The sequence below is a fragment of the Notechis scutatus genome, chromosome 3 (genome assembly GCF_049901735.1).
Source record: "Notechis scutatus isolate UNSWTSFEM ecotype Mainland chromosome 3, rNotScu1.2, whole genome shotgun sequence".
Taxonomy (NCBI): Eukaryota; Metazoa; Chordata; class Lepidosauria; order Squamata; family Elapidae; genus Notechis; species Notechis scutatus.
Genome location: NC_142011.1, coordinates 149164964 through 149181311, shown reverse-complemented (window position 1 = coordinate 149181311; position 16348 = coordinate 149164964). Strand labels below are relative to the sequence as shown.

Sequence of the window (16348 nt, the reverse complement as noted above, 5' to 3'; positions counted from 1 at the left end):
TGTTAATTCAAAACAATATCCCTGACATGCTGCATGATTAACTTTGAAAGTAAAAGAAACACAGATGTTCAAAGAAAAGCACCCCAAAGTCCAATAGATATTTTTATCAGTTAGGCTAAAACTAAAGGATAGTTATTCAAATTCCATCCTTTGTATGTGTTGCTCCTGATATGGAGAGCATGGATGAAAAAATTGGGAAATCTGCCTAAAGAGGAAACAGGTACAGGAATTTCCTTGGCTAATTTCCTAAAGAAAGGTTTCTCTTCAAGACATATTACTTGAAAATACAGTGTTCTGATTTATCTTCTGTGACTATAGCTTTCTAAGTGTGAGTGGTTCTTGTTACTCATGGTCTCGTTATCTTCCATTTCATGTGCCTGTGGTTAGAAAATACAAACTAGATCTTGGTGTCTCTGTAAATTTCACACTTCTTTGGGTTAGATGCACTTAACACATGAGCAAAGGCTAGGTGGATTTGTATGGCTTCATTGGGTATTTATTTCATTATTCCTGGTTTCATTATCTGCAGCTTGGCTGGATGGGAACCCCTACCTTTAATTAAATCAGGAAATTTCCACAACATATTTGCCTCAGAAGTTGGGATGTAAGAATGTAAGCCTAGAATTTGTATCATGAGATCACCGTATGCATGCCATTTTTGTAGCCACATTTCCTGCTGAGGACACTGCTGTTTTGTGAAGATTTTTAGAAGGCAAGCACTATAGGAAAGTGGAAATAGCCCTAGAGAGAACTGCATTTCTTAGGAAGTCTTAGGATCCGAGTATTGGTAAGCTTCTCGCTATATATTATGACTGCTTTTTACCATCTTCACAATAACAAAAAATGCACCAAATAAATGAGTGAAGAGAATGGCAACAGCCATTTACATTCCTGAAAATCAAATTGTGGATTTTCATTCAATCCTATTGCACTGAGTGTTACAGATCCTGGCAATCTGTAGATATCTTGGAAATAGTCACTGATATTTAATAGCTTATCAAATATCTTCCACAAATTGTCAACATTTGTAAGCATTTTGTGGTTAGAATGTAAAAAAGAATGGATTATTTCTGTTTTACAGTAATTCTTGAATGCCACCTGCTGGGCTGCTACTAAAATGGCTGAGGAGTTCCTTCAAGCTTATCCTTCTTTCCTAATTTTTGCTTATTGTATTCTTGTACAGCTTTTTCCATAATATTACTATACTCAAAATCTGTCATCAATTTTACTCATGCAGGTTGTAGAGGATGAAAAGGTTATGATTTAAACAAATGAATTCTACCATATAACCCAATAAACCATTTCAGTTTTCAATGGTAAAAAGTTATTTATAGAATGTTTTAATATATGCTTGGCACAAAACATTTGCTAACAAAAATCAAGATTAATAATTTAAATAAAATGTACATTCAATTGTTATTTTGGCAAATTCTATTCTGACTGGTAATAGAGTTTTCAGGTTAGAAGACATGACTTTTTGGCAGTGTTTAGCCCTCAGTGTTGACAATTCAACTTAATTTTTAATGTCACTAACCAGCATATACCTCTGGTTCATTAGGATAACATTTCATCTTATTAATAGATTGTTGTGGGTTTAAATTAGTAAAAAATCTTGGTTTCTTTTACATAAATTATTTGAACAACAACAAAAAGAAAGATTCTGGTAAACAGATTAAAGCAGAAAAGAGTGGAACCAAAGATTATTCAATTTATAAAGACTGCAAAACATATAAAACAAACAATAAAAACAAACTTAATATATAAAATAATGTTTAAAAGAGAAAAAAAAACAAGAATTGTATTGAATTAAGCAGTTGGACTTTGTGCTGTAGTTAATATACTGTTAGTAATTGTCATTCATTTCCAAATGTCTCTTGTAGTATTATCATGGCCTGTCAATTCCATCATCAGACTGCATAAAGACTGCAACTTTATCTTCAGTGGTTCCTGGAATAAATAAACAGGCAAAACTTTAGAGCTTTCTTAAAGAACAGATGACACCATCAAGGATGATCACTACAGATTTTCTTGTCTTCCCGAACCACTTAATGCGATCAGAGAATTAAAATTTCAACAAGTCATTTAATGATGCCTGAGCTGTAAGAACTCTAACACCCAGGTTAGGTTTCTTGGTTTCATAGTTATATGCACGGTAGTGTTTTTCTACACTGTGCATATGCTTGAATAGGCTTCTTTGGCCTAAGTGATCAAGTAAATTTATTAGCAGCAATGAGGTCACTGTAATTTTCAATAAATAGTGACTTGCTGATTTATATCAAAAGATCCATAAAGCAGTAAACAATACCATTTACATTTAATTAGTTTTATTGAACCAGAAGCAATTTTATTTGTAATGAACTACATGTTATGATTAAGGATGTATTTTAATGATCTTTAAGTAAGGTGAACAAATGTTGCCCTTGACCTAATAGAGGAAGTTTTTCTATATTATTGATAATTCCAGAGTGATTTCTAAATTATTATTTTAGAAGGAAGGAAAGCAGTGTTATTATTGTACCATCTTTTAATTGCTTCTGGACATGCAAATACTTAGGTGTAACCTTGCAAAATAATTTGCTGAGATTCTTCATCTTAGTTATAAGCAATTACAAAATCATGGTTAAAATTGTACATACTTGTAATATAGTGTGTTGTCAATTTCCCATGCATAGAAAATCTTAGTATTTGCATACAAATAAGTATGCATTTCTGGCTCATATAAAGAGACAATGTAAAATGTAAAGATTCCATAGTGTAAATATAAATGACCTTAAAATTGAAATATATAATAAGTAGGCAATAATTAATTAGTTTATTTCAAATTTGATATAATGTTTAAATATGTCATGAGTGCTTTTGGCACATACCTAATTTTTATAGATTGAAATAGCATTCTTTTTGTTCTTGAGACAATTTTGGACATTGAATATTTTTTTTCAGATAAAAGAAATGTTTAAATCATCTCATTTGCTTCCAGATGAACAATTTTTGCAAAGCATGGAGTCTGTAAAGAAAGAAAACTTTCGTGCTTGGCTCACTTCATTAATAGTTTTTATTGTATTATGAGTATGTGTGTGGTATTAGTTTTCTGCCACACTGAGACTCCTATTTTTCTGTGAACAATAAAGCACATAATAGCCTGGATTATCTAAATTGTAGGTGATAACAGATTGAGAAGAAATGAATGATGCAGATATAGGACACCGTATGTGTATTAGGTTCATATGAATTATTTCTCAAGAGGCTGATGAAAACTAACTTTGAAAAACAAGAATGCATTGAATGGAAGCTTGTGTGAAAGCTTACAATAAATGGTTGATGATTTAGCATTAGAACAGCTGATTTGTAGTGGAAGATGTTGAAATATGATTTGTGCCCTTAAAATATGAATAAAATACTTGGATGAGCTAGTATGCATAATTAATCAGAACCTGAAATGAAGAGTGTAGTTAGAATTACATTCTTTTAAAATTAAATGGAACACATACAAACACATTTACTTACTTAGCTGTCTTACCACTTTTACTCAGGCACTTATGCATTGCTGTTAAAAGATACTTCAGATAAGCATATATTTGCCTAATCCAGATACCTTTGAGCATACTATACTTGTAGCACTATCTGTATTAAATGAATGGTCCATGATATAGGCAGGAAAGCTCTAAATTTCTATATCCCCATTTAAAAAGGAAGAGGGATTGCAGAAACAAGCAGAAGAATGAACTATTACAGATCCTTAGATGAGTACTGCTACTTGTAATCCCTGATGACTCTTTAGGTGGAGTGAGGATATTTTATGTTGAAATCTGTTCCTAGATAAAAAAAATACTGGCTTGCTGGATACACTTGCTGGTATAGAGAATAAATGCAGCTAGTCATTTACTGTGTGGGAACAAGGAAAACCACTCATCTACATCTGTTTACTAAACGTAAATATAAAACATAATAACCTAATAAAATGTAGTGTTATGCAACACAGCTTTCATAAATAATTTCATGAATAAAGACTTACTTGGTTCTTAGAAATATTAAGGATGTAAATGTAATAATATATTCTAAAGTGTTGAAAATTAAACATCTGACTTAGCTAAAGATAATTTTACAGACATTTTCAGGAAAGCTGGACCATCAAAAAAAACTGTTAGGAATTGTTAAATATCATGTTCTTCATCAAGGTCTCTGTGGATGACACATTTAGGTTCTCCATTTGGAAACTTTTGGACCTTATTGTATGAACTCCTATATGCATAGTGCATTTTGCTATGCATATGTATTTTAGATATTCTTCAACTACCATAGCAATTTCATATTATTTCACTTAGTTTAGGTTGCCCAGAGTCATCTTGTAGAGGAGAGGGACAGCATAAAAATTAAATAAATAAATAAATAGGTTTTTTAGATCCATGCATGAGATTGGTCGTGTTAATTCTACATTTCTACAAGCAACCATGGTGCTTTAACTTTGAACACCTCATTATGTAAATGTCATTCTTGCAAGATCGGGCATCATAATCTCTACAGGTTATGCCCTAGAGAGAATCACATTGTAAATTGTTGTAAAGATGCCAGGCATTATAGAACTAACTTATTAAAATTATTTTTCTAACTAGTCAATGTTAAAAGGCTGCCAATTTTGAGTCTAAAGAAGCATCAACCTTGAAGAGTCCCATTTGTCAGTCTTATGTATAATGTTGTAGAGAACCACAGATATTGGTTACAGTACCAGTTACATTACTCACACTATTCCTTGAAATCAGTAAAGGACAGCCTCACACACTGTTTGGACAAACAGTGTGTTAAGGGCCCCGTTGTATTACCATTCATAGTAACATTTTATTGGTGTCCTACATATTTATTTTCTGCTGTCTTAATTGCTTTTATGTTTTATGATGTATGCTGCCCAATGTCACTTGTTGAGATGGACAGGTGTAGAAATCAAATGAATGTAAATGAATAAAGAAATATCATTACAAAAATGACACAATGGTACTTTCATTTGTAGCACCTGGATTTCATTCCATCAAAGCCTACTAAATCCAAGTTTCACTGAATTGCCTGTGTTCCCTCCTTCAGTGGTAGTGATAATCTGATATGAGGTTATATTAGGTTGGGGTCTTGTTGTTGGAAATCTCAGAAACTGAGATTTAGAGAAGCTGTAATTAGAAGCATACAGAATATGCATGAGGGACAGAATTTATAATTGGCAGGTGGTATTTAGTAGGAGATGCAGATGAGACTCCTTCACCTGGATTTGGGCCGTCATGGAAGGTTTGTGGGGAGGTGGGGGGAAGGTAAGGTATGGCAAAAGGCAGATCATACTCGAGAAATACATGTCTTTTATTAGTGTGGTGTTCAAGTCCCCTGTATCCAACCACTTCATCCAACCTGGCTGTTGTTGCTGAATGTCAGGACAGCCTGCAATAAAACTCTGTCATCTGGTGTACATTACTGAGACCTGGATGGACATTGAGGGAAGAGATGTGCCCACCTGAGTTTTGGGTGTGGCAGCTGTTGAGAGTCCAGGGCAGCAAGGAGGTAGCCATTGTTATTGAATATTCTCTGGAGACAATCAGAGATTGCCTCACAGAATTTGTAACTCTGTTTATTAGAATCAATTGGGATTGCTGCTATTATACCAGCCTCCCTACTGTGCAACACACACACACCCTTCAGCTCCTGGACTATGTAACCAGACTGGTAGTAGAATTCATCTTGTAGAACTCATTACGTGGGACTTTTCCTTGCCAATACCTGTTATGTGGAACATGTTCACCCTGAGATTAAATTGTCCCCAGCCCTTCTGGTTTTTTAGAAGATAGATGTTTTGTTGGGCATGGAGATTGAAATGTTAGAGTCCATGAAGTGATTATTATTTTCTGGATGTATTCATTCATTCATTCATGATTTATAAGATACATAATTAAGACAACTCAGACTAACTCTGGATAGTATACAATAAAGAAACAATAAATGAAAAAGAAGAGAATCATAATCATAAAGAAAACAAATTGATTATTTGGCTGTTCCTTGGCTATCTATGAATAACTTAAGTTGTTATATTATTTTTAAATGTTTTAAGCCATTCAGAGTCATTAATTGTGAGCTGGGCAGTTGCATAAATTTTAAAAGTAAAAAAATGAATACAATCTCTAAATTCTGAAATGTTTCAAATTGAGCTTTGCATAAGCACAAGAGCTAATACGTGTGATCTAACAGATCAAAGAACCACAGTAATAGATAACTTCTTGCATATTTCAAACAATTTGTGTGCAGATATACATATTAGTTTTGTTATAATTTGGACATTAAAGGACTACTGTATAGTGATGGGAATTGATTTAGTCCTTAGTTTAGCAAGTATTTCAAACAAGGAGATGTTCAAAGAGTAGGGCTAGGCTTTGCAGTATAGGCATCAAAAGTACGATTTCCATTTTTTTTGTTACTCGTGCATCATAATAATGTTTACAATGCAGATAAGCTAAATATGTTGAAATTCTAAACTATAATGCTATTTTTAAAATACCTGAGGGCAATCTGTGTATGAAAAATAATGTAAATTATGCCTATAGTACAAGTAAAGTCAAAGCATATTTCATTATTCCCATTTAAAGTAATATCTATAATTTAGAAAATAAGTTCTAGATCAGGGGTGTCAAACTGGATTTCTTCAAGGGCCAGCATTGTAGTTCTCCATGGCTCAGCCAGGGGGAGGGGGAGACAGGAAGGATGCCTCATGCAGCACCCTGCTAGCCAAAACAGGGCACGGGGAGCCTCACATGGACCCCTGTGCCTCGTTTTGGCTGGCAGAGTACTGCAGGAGGCCATCCAGGCTGAAAACAGGGTGGGGGGGGGGCATAAATGCTCCACCCATAACCTGTTTTGGCTGCCAGAGGCACTGCAGGCCGGTCCTTTGCTATTTCCAGGCCAGCCCCAAGCGCCAGATTTAAGCACACCACAGGCCAGATCCAGCCCGCGGGCCTTGAGTTTGACGCCCCTATTCTAGATGAAGCATAGGGAATGCACAGAACTTCTATTCTGCAATTTCTGCTTTATTGTTGCTATATAAGCATGATAAGCTAGACATGAAGGATTGAGAAATCAAGGCTCTATTGATATTTTAAATAGAGATATTTTAAAAATTATGTGTTCTAGGACCTGTTTTCAATCAATGCATATGTTTATGCTCAAAAGCCTCAAATGGATATTCACAGCTTTGAAGGTACCTTTACACGGGTAAGTAGTTACTGGAAGTACTCATTCTTGTTGTATTCATTTGTCTTAATTACCTTAAGAAGAAAATACTTCTAAAATTAATTATGTTTCTGAATAGTCATGAGAGTGAGCATTTCGTATAGTTTGATACTATTCCATTATACTTCACCTCCTTATGCACATGAAACACTTTTCAAAAATTTTAGCAACTTTAGAGAAGAGAGCTATGTAGGATAATGGGCTAGAAATAAATATCAAAGGGACATTTGTTTCTTCTATAGAATTATCCATATTTTGATAATGGTTCACAGCATGATAAAAGCCATTCAAGGAGAATAAGATTTGCAAATGTATACCAGATGAGTACCCAAGTTTTGTGTGTGTGTGTGTGTGTGTAAAAGCTGCACAATTCAGATCACAATCAAGTTTCAAGTAATTCCCATTGATTGCAGCATACATCATACCACAACAGCTGGAAAATGCATTGATATTTTTCAAATACATAAAAGAATATTGAAATAAAACTTTTTGTTTTATCATAATTTGTTAACATCAGGGGAAAAGCAGGTGCTTCCATTCAGCAATAGGCTATTTACCCAGCAGGCTTGTTTGTACCCAATGCTAGTTTAGTAAAGACATTGCTCATGCAAATGGCTATGTGCAGTTTCTGATTCACCTGCTGCGGCTACACATGCAGATATTCTTTTAAAATGCACTGTTTGTGCTTATCAGCATTTCAGGAGAAAGAGGAGAAGAAGGAAGAAATGCAGAGTTTAATCTCATCACTTGTCCACACACCACAGCCCTGCCAAATAAACCATTAGCTTCCAAAGACTCTTTTTTTTCTTAGCACTCTTCTAGTCCAATGCAGATTCCAGAAATGAGTTAGGTGAGAAAATTGTAATTGAAAAAAATTAATAGTCGAGCTTCAGTTACTAATTCCCTTAATTCTTTAACAACCTGTTTTTCTCTGAAATAGGACAAGTCCCATGAATAGTTAACAGATTTTTAGCTGCTACTATCATTTGAACTGTTACTTCAGTTTTAAATAAAATTGTATATTGTTGATAAAGAGAATTTCATATGTTAGAGGAGAAAGACAAAATAAAAAAGCAAGATTCTTCTTTCTTAGCTACCAGGCTACAGTTTTATAGATAAAAGTTGCTATTGGGTAGCAAGGAAATTTTAAGGTTTATTGGTTTACTGGGTTTTTTTTTTCTTTTCCAGTGTGTTAACAATACATATAAATCCTGAATCATTATTTTATTTCCAAAGGCTGATATTTTCTAATTAAGTCAGGCTATACTGTACTACTGTGAGTGTAAAATTTCCTGATTAAGTGATACTTAGTTCAAAGCTCAAAAGTTCATAATTCCCTCAGGATTTCAGAGGTTAATTCTCTTTACCTGAGAGAATTCATTCCCATTGCCCCAGGAGTTTATTGCAAACTAAGCCTATAATTTCATTGAAAAATATATTCAATTTACAAAATAACATCTCAATGCCAGTTCCCAAATGTATTTTTACAAACAGTGGATATGATTTGCAGATAATGTGTCTTTAATGCTTGCATACTTGCATAGAAGTCTGTTATTTAATAGCAGAGTCTGGAAACTTTAGGAACTCAAGTTATCGGATACTGTAATAACAATAAATGTTCCAGACTGTGAGGGAGGCCAGTCTTAAAGATGAGACTATTAGCAGCTTTACAGAAATCAGATTTGGAAATAGAGGAACTAATAGATACTTTCATATGCACATATGAAAACATTCCTGATATAATTGGGTGGGAATATGCCATAAGTACGAGTTTTCATAAAATATATATTACAAAACACAATAAAACATTTTAGATTCTTATCAATACTTTGTACTCATGTATTTATTGACGGCTCTACTCTGGTGAAGTCAGGGAGGCATACAAAACTAGTGAAATTATAAAAGCAGCAAAAAACTTTAAACAAATAGACAACCCAGACTAAAATAATCCAATAGACAACAAAATTAAAAAAAAAACAGAGGCCTTTGAGCAAATAATCAACATTAACCCCAAACAGCCACAGCCACTAAGTCTTGTTAGAATTGAGCCAAAATCTGTTCTACACCATGCTCCAGACAGAGTCAATACGTTAGGATTATTGTGTTTTACTGGTTTTTGGATTTATTTGCTGGTTTTTAATTAGGTGAAACACTCAGTCACAAATGTAGGATTGGCAGCTATACCAATATAATTCAGTACAGTGCAATACATTTTCTGAAATTATTTATTGTTTCTCTTTCATTATAACTCTAGATAACATACAGGTATTATTTTTTTCTGTTCTGGGTCATTCTGATTTTAATATTTTTATACATATTTGTAAATAATTCTATACTTATGAAATACAATTTTAGAAACCATTCTTTTTTTTTTTTTTTGCAGGAAGACAGTGATCCAACTGTTCACGAGAGCCTAAGCATAGAAAATACACTATGGGCAAGCACTGTTGTTGCGTCAGGTAAAATAAAATGCATAGTTTGGGAACATGTGACAAAAAGAAATATTTCAGTTTTCACATTTTTTATTCATTTTTGTCTATTAACTTTTTTTAATCCTAGCTTTTTAATCCTCAGGTTCTTTCTTGCTTAATACTTGTCCATATTCCCAAATACTGCTTTTATTATCTTTAAAAGTATTATTAGGTTAAACATTTTCCATGTTCTTTATTCAGCACGATAAAGTAAATACCTATATACAGTCATGAAAAGTTTTCTTTTGATTCATCAAAAAGTCCTTTGATTGTTTCATTAGCTTTACATAATGATAGATGAGGAATGATGGCAGATAATTTTGATATTAACAATCTGAAAGCCTTTTAAATCTGAATAAGAATGAAATGAAATTCTTATACTTGGATGTTTTCTGGCCTTTGTGCTTCAAAAGGAGAGTTGCAAATTCCCATTCAACAAAACGTCAGGATCATGTCAAATTATGCAGTTGCATTATGTAGGATCATTATTATTAAAATGTACTCATGGGACTGCTTTAATAGGCTGTAAGAAAAACTTTGAGGAGGAAGCGCTGCAGCCAAACCATCAGTCAGATAAGAGAAATGTCACCTCAAAGCAGGAATGGAGTTTGAGAAGGTGTCGCCTTCCTAGTTCTCTTTAGGATAAAGGCAGAGAGGGGAAAGGCACATACAAAGTTACAACATTCTGTCAGTGCAACCCAATAATAAAAAGTAGTTTTAATATTCATGCCTTTGGTGTTAAAGTCTGAAGAAGAATTCTAGCAATGGAAGATGCTTCTATTTTAGATATTCAATGAATGAAATGCACAGACCAGACAGTTCTTATGTCATAAAACTTGAAGAGAAACTTTTAGATTAATTACAGGCTTGTAATAATTTTTTCTTCTTTTGAAATGTTCAGTTATAACACATATGATAACATTCTCATATAACTCTTCCTTATATTTGTTCCAGGAACAGTAATTGGTGTTGTTATTTACACTGGAAAAGAGACTCGAAGTGTAATGAACACATCAAATCCAAAGAATAAGGTAAGCTGGTTTCAGAATTAACAGGAAGAAAGCAAACACTTACTATTTTAGTAAATAGTAAATATTAAAAACATATTTAAACTCTAAATAAATAAAATATTAGGTTCCTTTTCTTGTTAGCAATTTTAGGACAGTGCATTAATCTGAATTTGAAGGAGAAAAGGTAATTTAGATTATCTATGGGCAGTGATATACCACCTGCAACAGACCTCTAAAGAAATGAAACTCCTCTTTAAATTCCTTCATCACTTTTGATCATATCACAATCTCATTTCCCATACTTTACAGTATAATCATTTCTAATTTATCATATTCTCTGTTTTTCTAATATCAATAAGTAGTCAATTAGATTTTCTATTTCATATTTAATATAAATATACATAAAAATAAAAGGATTTAATAACAATGAAACCATCTTAATTTCTCTATTTTATCATTTTTCTCATATATAATTATATTATGTTCTTACAGTGAAATTTCTTTATTTTTAAAGGTAATTCCCAATAATCTTTACATTTCAAAACTCTTCAATCTATATTTGTAAACAAAGAAAAAAAAACACCAAAATACATTTCCGTGTGGGATTCCCTCCTTTTTTTGTATTTAACCATCGTCTCTTAGCCCTATAATTTCTTCTAATTTTAGCCAATTTTCCCTTGTCTTAAGTTTTTCCAGTCCTTTTTCTTAGCTTCTCTTTTTCACCCTATTATTACTTTTGTTTTCATCTCCATTCACTTATTTTTCCCCTCCCTCTCCTGATCTCTCTTTTGCAACTTCTTTTGATGTAGCTGCTGCTTCTTTTGTTTAATCTTGGAAGTATTTTCCCTTTTATTTATCACATCCATCATCAAAGTCTTAATTTTAATTCCTTTCGTGTCTTTTTGCAACGTCCATTATTCTTTTTGCTCTTTTGGGCTGGCTTCTTCTTTCTTTAACTCCTCCTTCTTGGACTTTCTTTGTTCTCCTGTGGACTGCATCACCATTTCTAATTTTTCTGCCAATATATCCCATAGTTCCATGCTTTCTTTTATTATTCCCCTTACATTTTGCAGTTCTTATCTAAGTTCTTCACACATTCTATTCATTTTACTTATTCAGTCAAATTATTCTATATTATATTAAAAGCCAGCGTCTTCTATTTTAATCTTTACCAGATATATCCATTCATCTCAGTTTCTCTTGTTAATCCTTCTGTTTCCTTATCACCATCCCAATCCACCAAACAGTCCCAAGATGATATCTTCACTTGTGTCTTTACTGTGATCTTTTTTTCCTCTTGTATTTCCAGGATTATTGTTATACTATAGTCTTTTATTTCATTTCCCATTCATACATTTACTAGACCAGTAATTTTTCATAAAGTCGAGTTCCTTTAATCATTAGGTGGCACTCTTTCTTCTTTTCCTTTTCACTAGTATTAATTCCACTAATTTTCAATCATTAGCTATTATATCTTTTAAATTTAGTCAATTCCAACAAGTCTAGCATTCTAACCAATGCCTAATTAATGCCAATTTCTGTATCTTATTCCAAATTTAGTCTCTGATTCTGGTATAGTCCTTTTATAATCCAGTTTTATTTACCTTATAATTTATAATATAACTTTCCAGTTGCTGCTGCCACAATCTTAAATGAGGGCTGGGCTCTTTTCTTCTATTTCTTGGGGTTATCTTGAGACAATCCGAAATATTTTGCCTAGTCACACGCTGCTTACTGTTTCACTGCACCAGCACACACTTAAGTCCTGGGTAGCTTCCCATATTTAGGGCAGCCATTAAAGACTGCCACTACCGCCTGCCTTCGATGGGAGTGTACCTAGCCAGGGAGGGGAGATGCAGCTCCCCTCAACCCAGCTGGCAGTCTCCCCCTGTTTCCCCACCCCTCCAGGGTGGAGCCAGTCCTGTTTGGGACCCTCCGACAGGTTGAGCACGGATTGAAGCTGCTGTCAGCTTTGGAAGCCATATTCCACACTGCCACAAGCTTGAGAAATTGGGAGGGGGTGGATTCAATTGAGTAGCTCTAAGTAGACAAAATGAAATTCTCTTTTTAGTTCAAGGTCATTGAGTATGGTGCAGGATGAAATAAGAATATTACTTTTGGACGGATCGTGATTGGGCCATGTGATGTGATGATGGCCAAGGGGAGATGGATTTGTAGTTTGGGGAATTGTGGGAAGCCTGAAAACTTTCAGATTCGGGATTCCACAGATGTGCCAATTGCTATTCTAATAAAGGTACTTTTGAGATATGGTTGTGTCGGAGTTACTGATTGAAATGGAAGTTTGCTGGAACGTTGATAGCTGCGCATGATCGTGGTCTTTGGTCCGTCTTCAACGGAAGCAGCACCGGAAGTCCAATTTTGAAAACTATCTTTGTTGTTCTTTGATATTTTTAGCCATGAACAAAACTGGCTTTTGAAAATCTAAATGCTTTTATAAGTGTACTGAAAGATTCAGAGAATAGTTGATGATGAGGTTTACTGCTGTATTGTTCAAACTGGGTCATGGTTTCAAGATAGTCCTGTTCTGCTGTAAATCCACTAAAATCATTGAAAACAAAATTTGTGCCTATCACCTCCCTCTGTAGCCTGAAATAATATGGCAGGAAGAAAAAGAGAGATTGGGATTGCGAACAGTAGTATGAGCGTTAAAAAGTGCTAAGGATTTTAAGCCATAAAAATATTGTGAAAGATATAGAAAGCTAGTCAGATGATTAGGACTCTACTTCTTTGCTGCTTTTTTATTTGAAGCTTCTTATTATAGGGATTGAGACAGTGAAAACATATCTTAACTAGACCTATGAGCCTCGCTGGCAAAGTGGTTAGAGTGCAGTACTGCAGGCTACTTCTGCTGACTGTCGGCTGACTGCAATTTGCAGTTCAAATCCCACCAGGCTCAAGGTTGACTCAGCCTTCCATCCTTTCGAGGTGGATAAAAAACCACTGTAGAGCAGGCTGTAAAGCATTATAAAGCGGTATATAAGTCTAAGTGCTATTGCTACTATTCTTCTTTATTTAATAGGATTTCTGATACTTAGATCATAGAGCTCTTTCTTTAAAAAAATGCTGCTGGAATGGTAACCCGCTTTCTCATGCCTTCCAAATGCTACTGATTTTGTATTTGAAACGGTATCTACATATACGTGTGTGTGTGTGTGTGTGTGTGTGTGTGTGTGTGTGTGTGTGTGTGTGTGTTTTCCATATCCTTCCACCCTTCCACCATCAGAACTGATGAAGCTTCTTGGATGAAAAGCTAAATGTTTTCTTCTTCCTCAAGGAAAAAATAGTCCAGTAGCCTTTTGAAGAAAACAGCACCTTTGAGACATGGGTGTTCATGTGTGAATATATCTATTTCCACACACACATACATAAACATACACAAACATATAAACTTGCAGATGCACACCAGCATACACACACACATGATTATGTTCCATCAAATTGGTTTTTTTTTTACTCCTAGCGACCATATAGATAGATTTTCTTCATGATGATCTATCCCTAACCTGTCTTTTAGCACAGAACTGTCACAATCTCTCTCAGCTGGGATTAAGATCCTTTCAGTAGCAGTTATTGCCAAAAGCAAAAGTATGCTATTGAAATAAGTCAGGATGGTTGAGAATTAGTCTTCTGTAGTTCATCACTATGACAGTTATGCCACTGGTGCTTTGCAAAGATCTGTAGTTTGCATTTTATAACATTTAGATAAAACTGATGCCATCTTCTACAGATTTGGAACAAAGCATTATTAGTCTTCCAATGTTACTGAGTTGAGAAAATTACATCACAGCCAAGTGGGAGGGACAGAACTGGCTAGTCTCCGTAAAAAGAAATATAACATTTCATAAATTGAAAGCCAATTCACAGGAGAGCTTTGAAATGTTATGTCCAACCTAATCTGTACGACACTACCTTTCCACATAAAAAAGCCAGCATTCTGGGACTTGATTAACAACCAGAGTTGGGATTGACAACTTTGTCATTACGCAAAGCAGACACCTGGGCCCCACATTTTCAATTCTGTGCTACAAATATTCTCCATATAGCCTTTTGGTAGTGAAAAGCATGGTTAAGATAATAAATCATTAAAATATAATTAAAATTTTTCAATAATTTAAACTGGAAAAAAATTCTTGATAACTGTTCCAAAACCAGAGAGAATAGAATTCCAAATGGGATGTTTTTCACAACTTAAGAACAATAAATACTCATTCCTATGTCCATCAAGCACAATTCAGTGAATGGTGATATCTTTAGAATGGCATCTTCTTCCTTTCTTAATGTCTAAGCCATTTCTATGTATCAGATAGCTCTCAGCTTTGTGTAGCTTTAAATGAAAAACCAAAACGCTTAGACTGAACTTGAGAAGGAATTAGTAACTGATACCCTGATCATCTCCCATTTGAACAATTGTAATAGGCTCTACATGGGCCTACACTTGAAAAGCACCTGTAAGTTTCACCTGGTACAGAATTCAGCTGCTCGAGCGATCTTGGGTGGCCCAAGGATGGCATATGTCACACCTCTACTGCATGAGCTATACTGGGTGCCAGTTTGTTTCCAGATTTAGTTCAAGGTGTGGTTATGATCTTTATACTAATACATGGCATGGGCCAGATTACCTGCAGAGATACCTTCCCTCCTTACATCAGCTTGTCCCACTTGGATAGGCAGAGAAGGTATGCTACAGACTCTGTCAGTTAAAGAATTTCAACTGGTGGGTCTAGTGTTTTATTTTTTTTTGTCTGGCCCCGTGTTTTTTTTTTATTTTTTTGGGGGCCCTTGGGAAAAGTTTCCACCCTGGTCTAGAAGAAAGCCTTTTCTGCTGCTGCCCCCGCCCTTTGGAACACTCTCCCCCTGCCCCTCAAAGATGAGGCAGGCTCCCATTTTCCTGGCCTTTAGGAAATGCTTGAAGACCTGACTGCTGATTTGCTTACAGCCCACAGAGAAGCACACAGCCAAGGGGCTGGTTAGCATCCTGAAGCCTCTTTTGAATTTTCATTTTAATTATTCTTGTTTTTAATGGTTTTTATAATATTTACCTGTAGCTTTTATGTTTTTATGTATAATTGCATACCATCCAGAGTCACTCTATGAGGAGATGGGTGTTTTCTAAACATGAAATACAAATAAATAAATAAACAAGCCTTTCAATAGATCACTGTTTCTGCCTAGATTAGCAGGCTATTTGCCATATATTCTTTTAAAAAGAGCTCTAGATGCCTAGAAGGATAGTCTTTTATAGAGATTATTACGAAATACCAAATTTTCTTGGGAGAGCATTGGTAATATTTGTCAGTTCAACCAGTTCAGCTGTTATTTGTTCCTTGCCCTTGAATCTGCCACCTTGGAAGGCCAGGAACAATACAGAAACAAAAAAGGTGTCTCAGAAAGTTTTTTTTTTTTCTGGAAGTACCTGTATGGATTGAATAAGAATCCCAGATCTTCTGATGAACAACATTGTCTTTATAGTTTCCACAAAAACAATGTAGTTCAATCCATTCCAACAGCTGAATGTTGGGCATTATCCCAGGATGCAGTCCTTGGATTCTTTTGCACCTTGGTTAGAGAGGTAGCTATGCAGAAGGAAAGATAAGA

General features: G+C 34.6%; 1 protein-coding gene across 4 annotated transcripts in view; it reads left to right on the top strand.

Moving 5' to 3' along the window:
* ATP9B (ATPase phospholipid transporting 9B) overlaps nt 1–16348 on the top strand; it is a 153029-nt gene that overhangs the window by 62729 nt on the left and 73952 nt on the right. For all 4 annotated transcript variants that reach the window (XM_087961446.1, XM_026669929.2, XM_026669928.2 and 1 more), the window contains exons 9-11: nt 7153–7233; nt 9635–9710; nt 10677–10753. In XM_087961446.1, coding sequence (XP_087817572.1) covers nt 7153–7233; nt 9635–9710; nt 10677–10753 — 234 coding nt within the window. The remainder of the gene's footprint in view (nt 1–7152; nt 7234–9634; nt 9711–10676; nt 10754–16348) is intronic.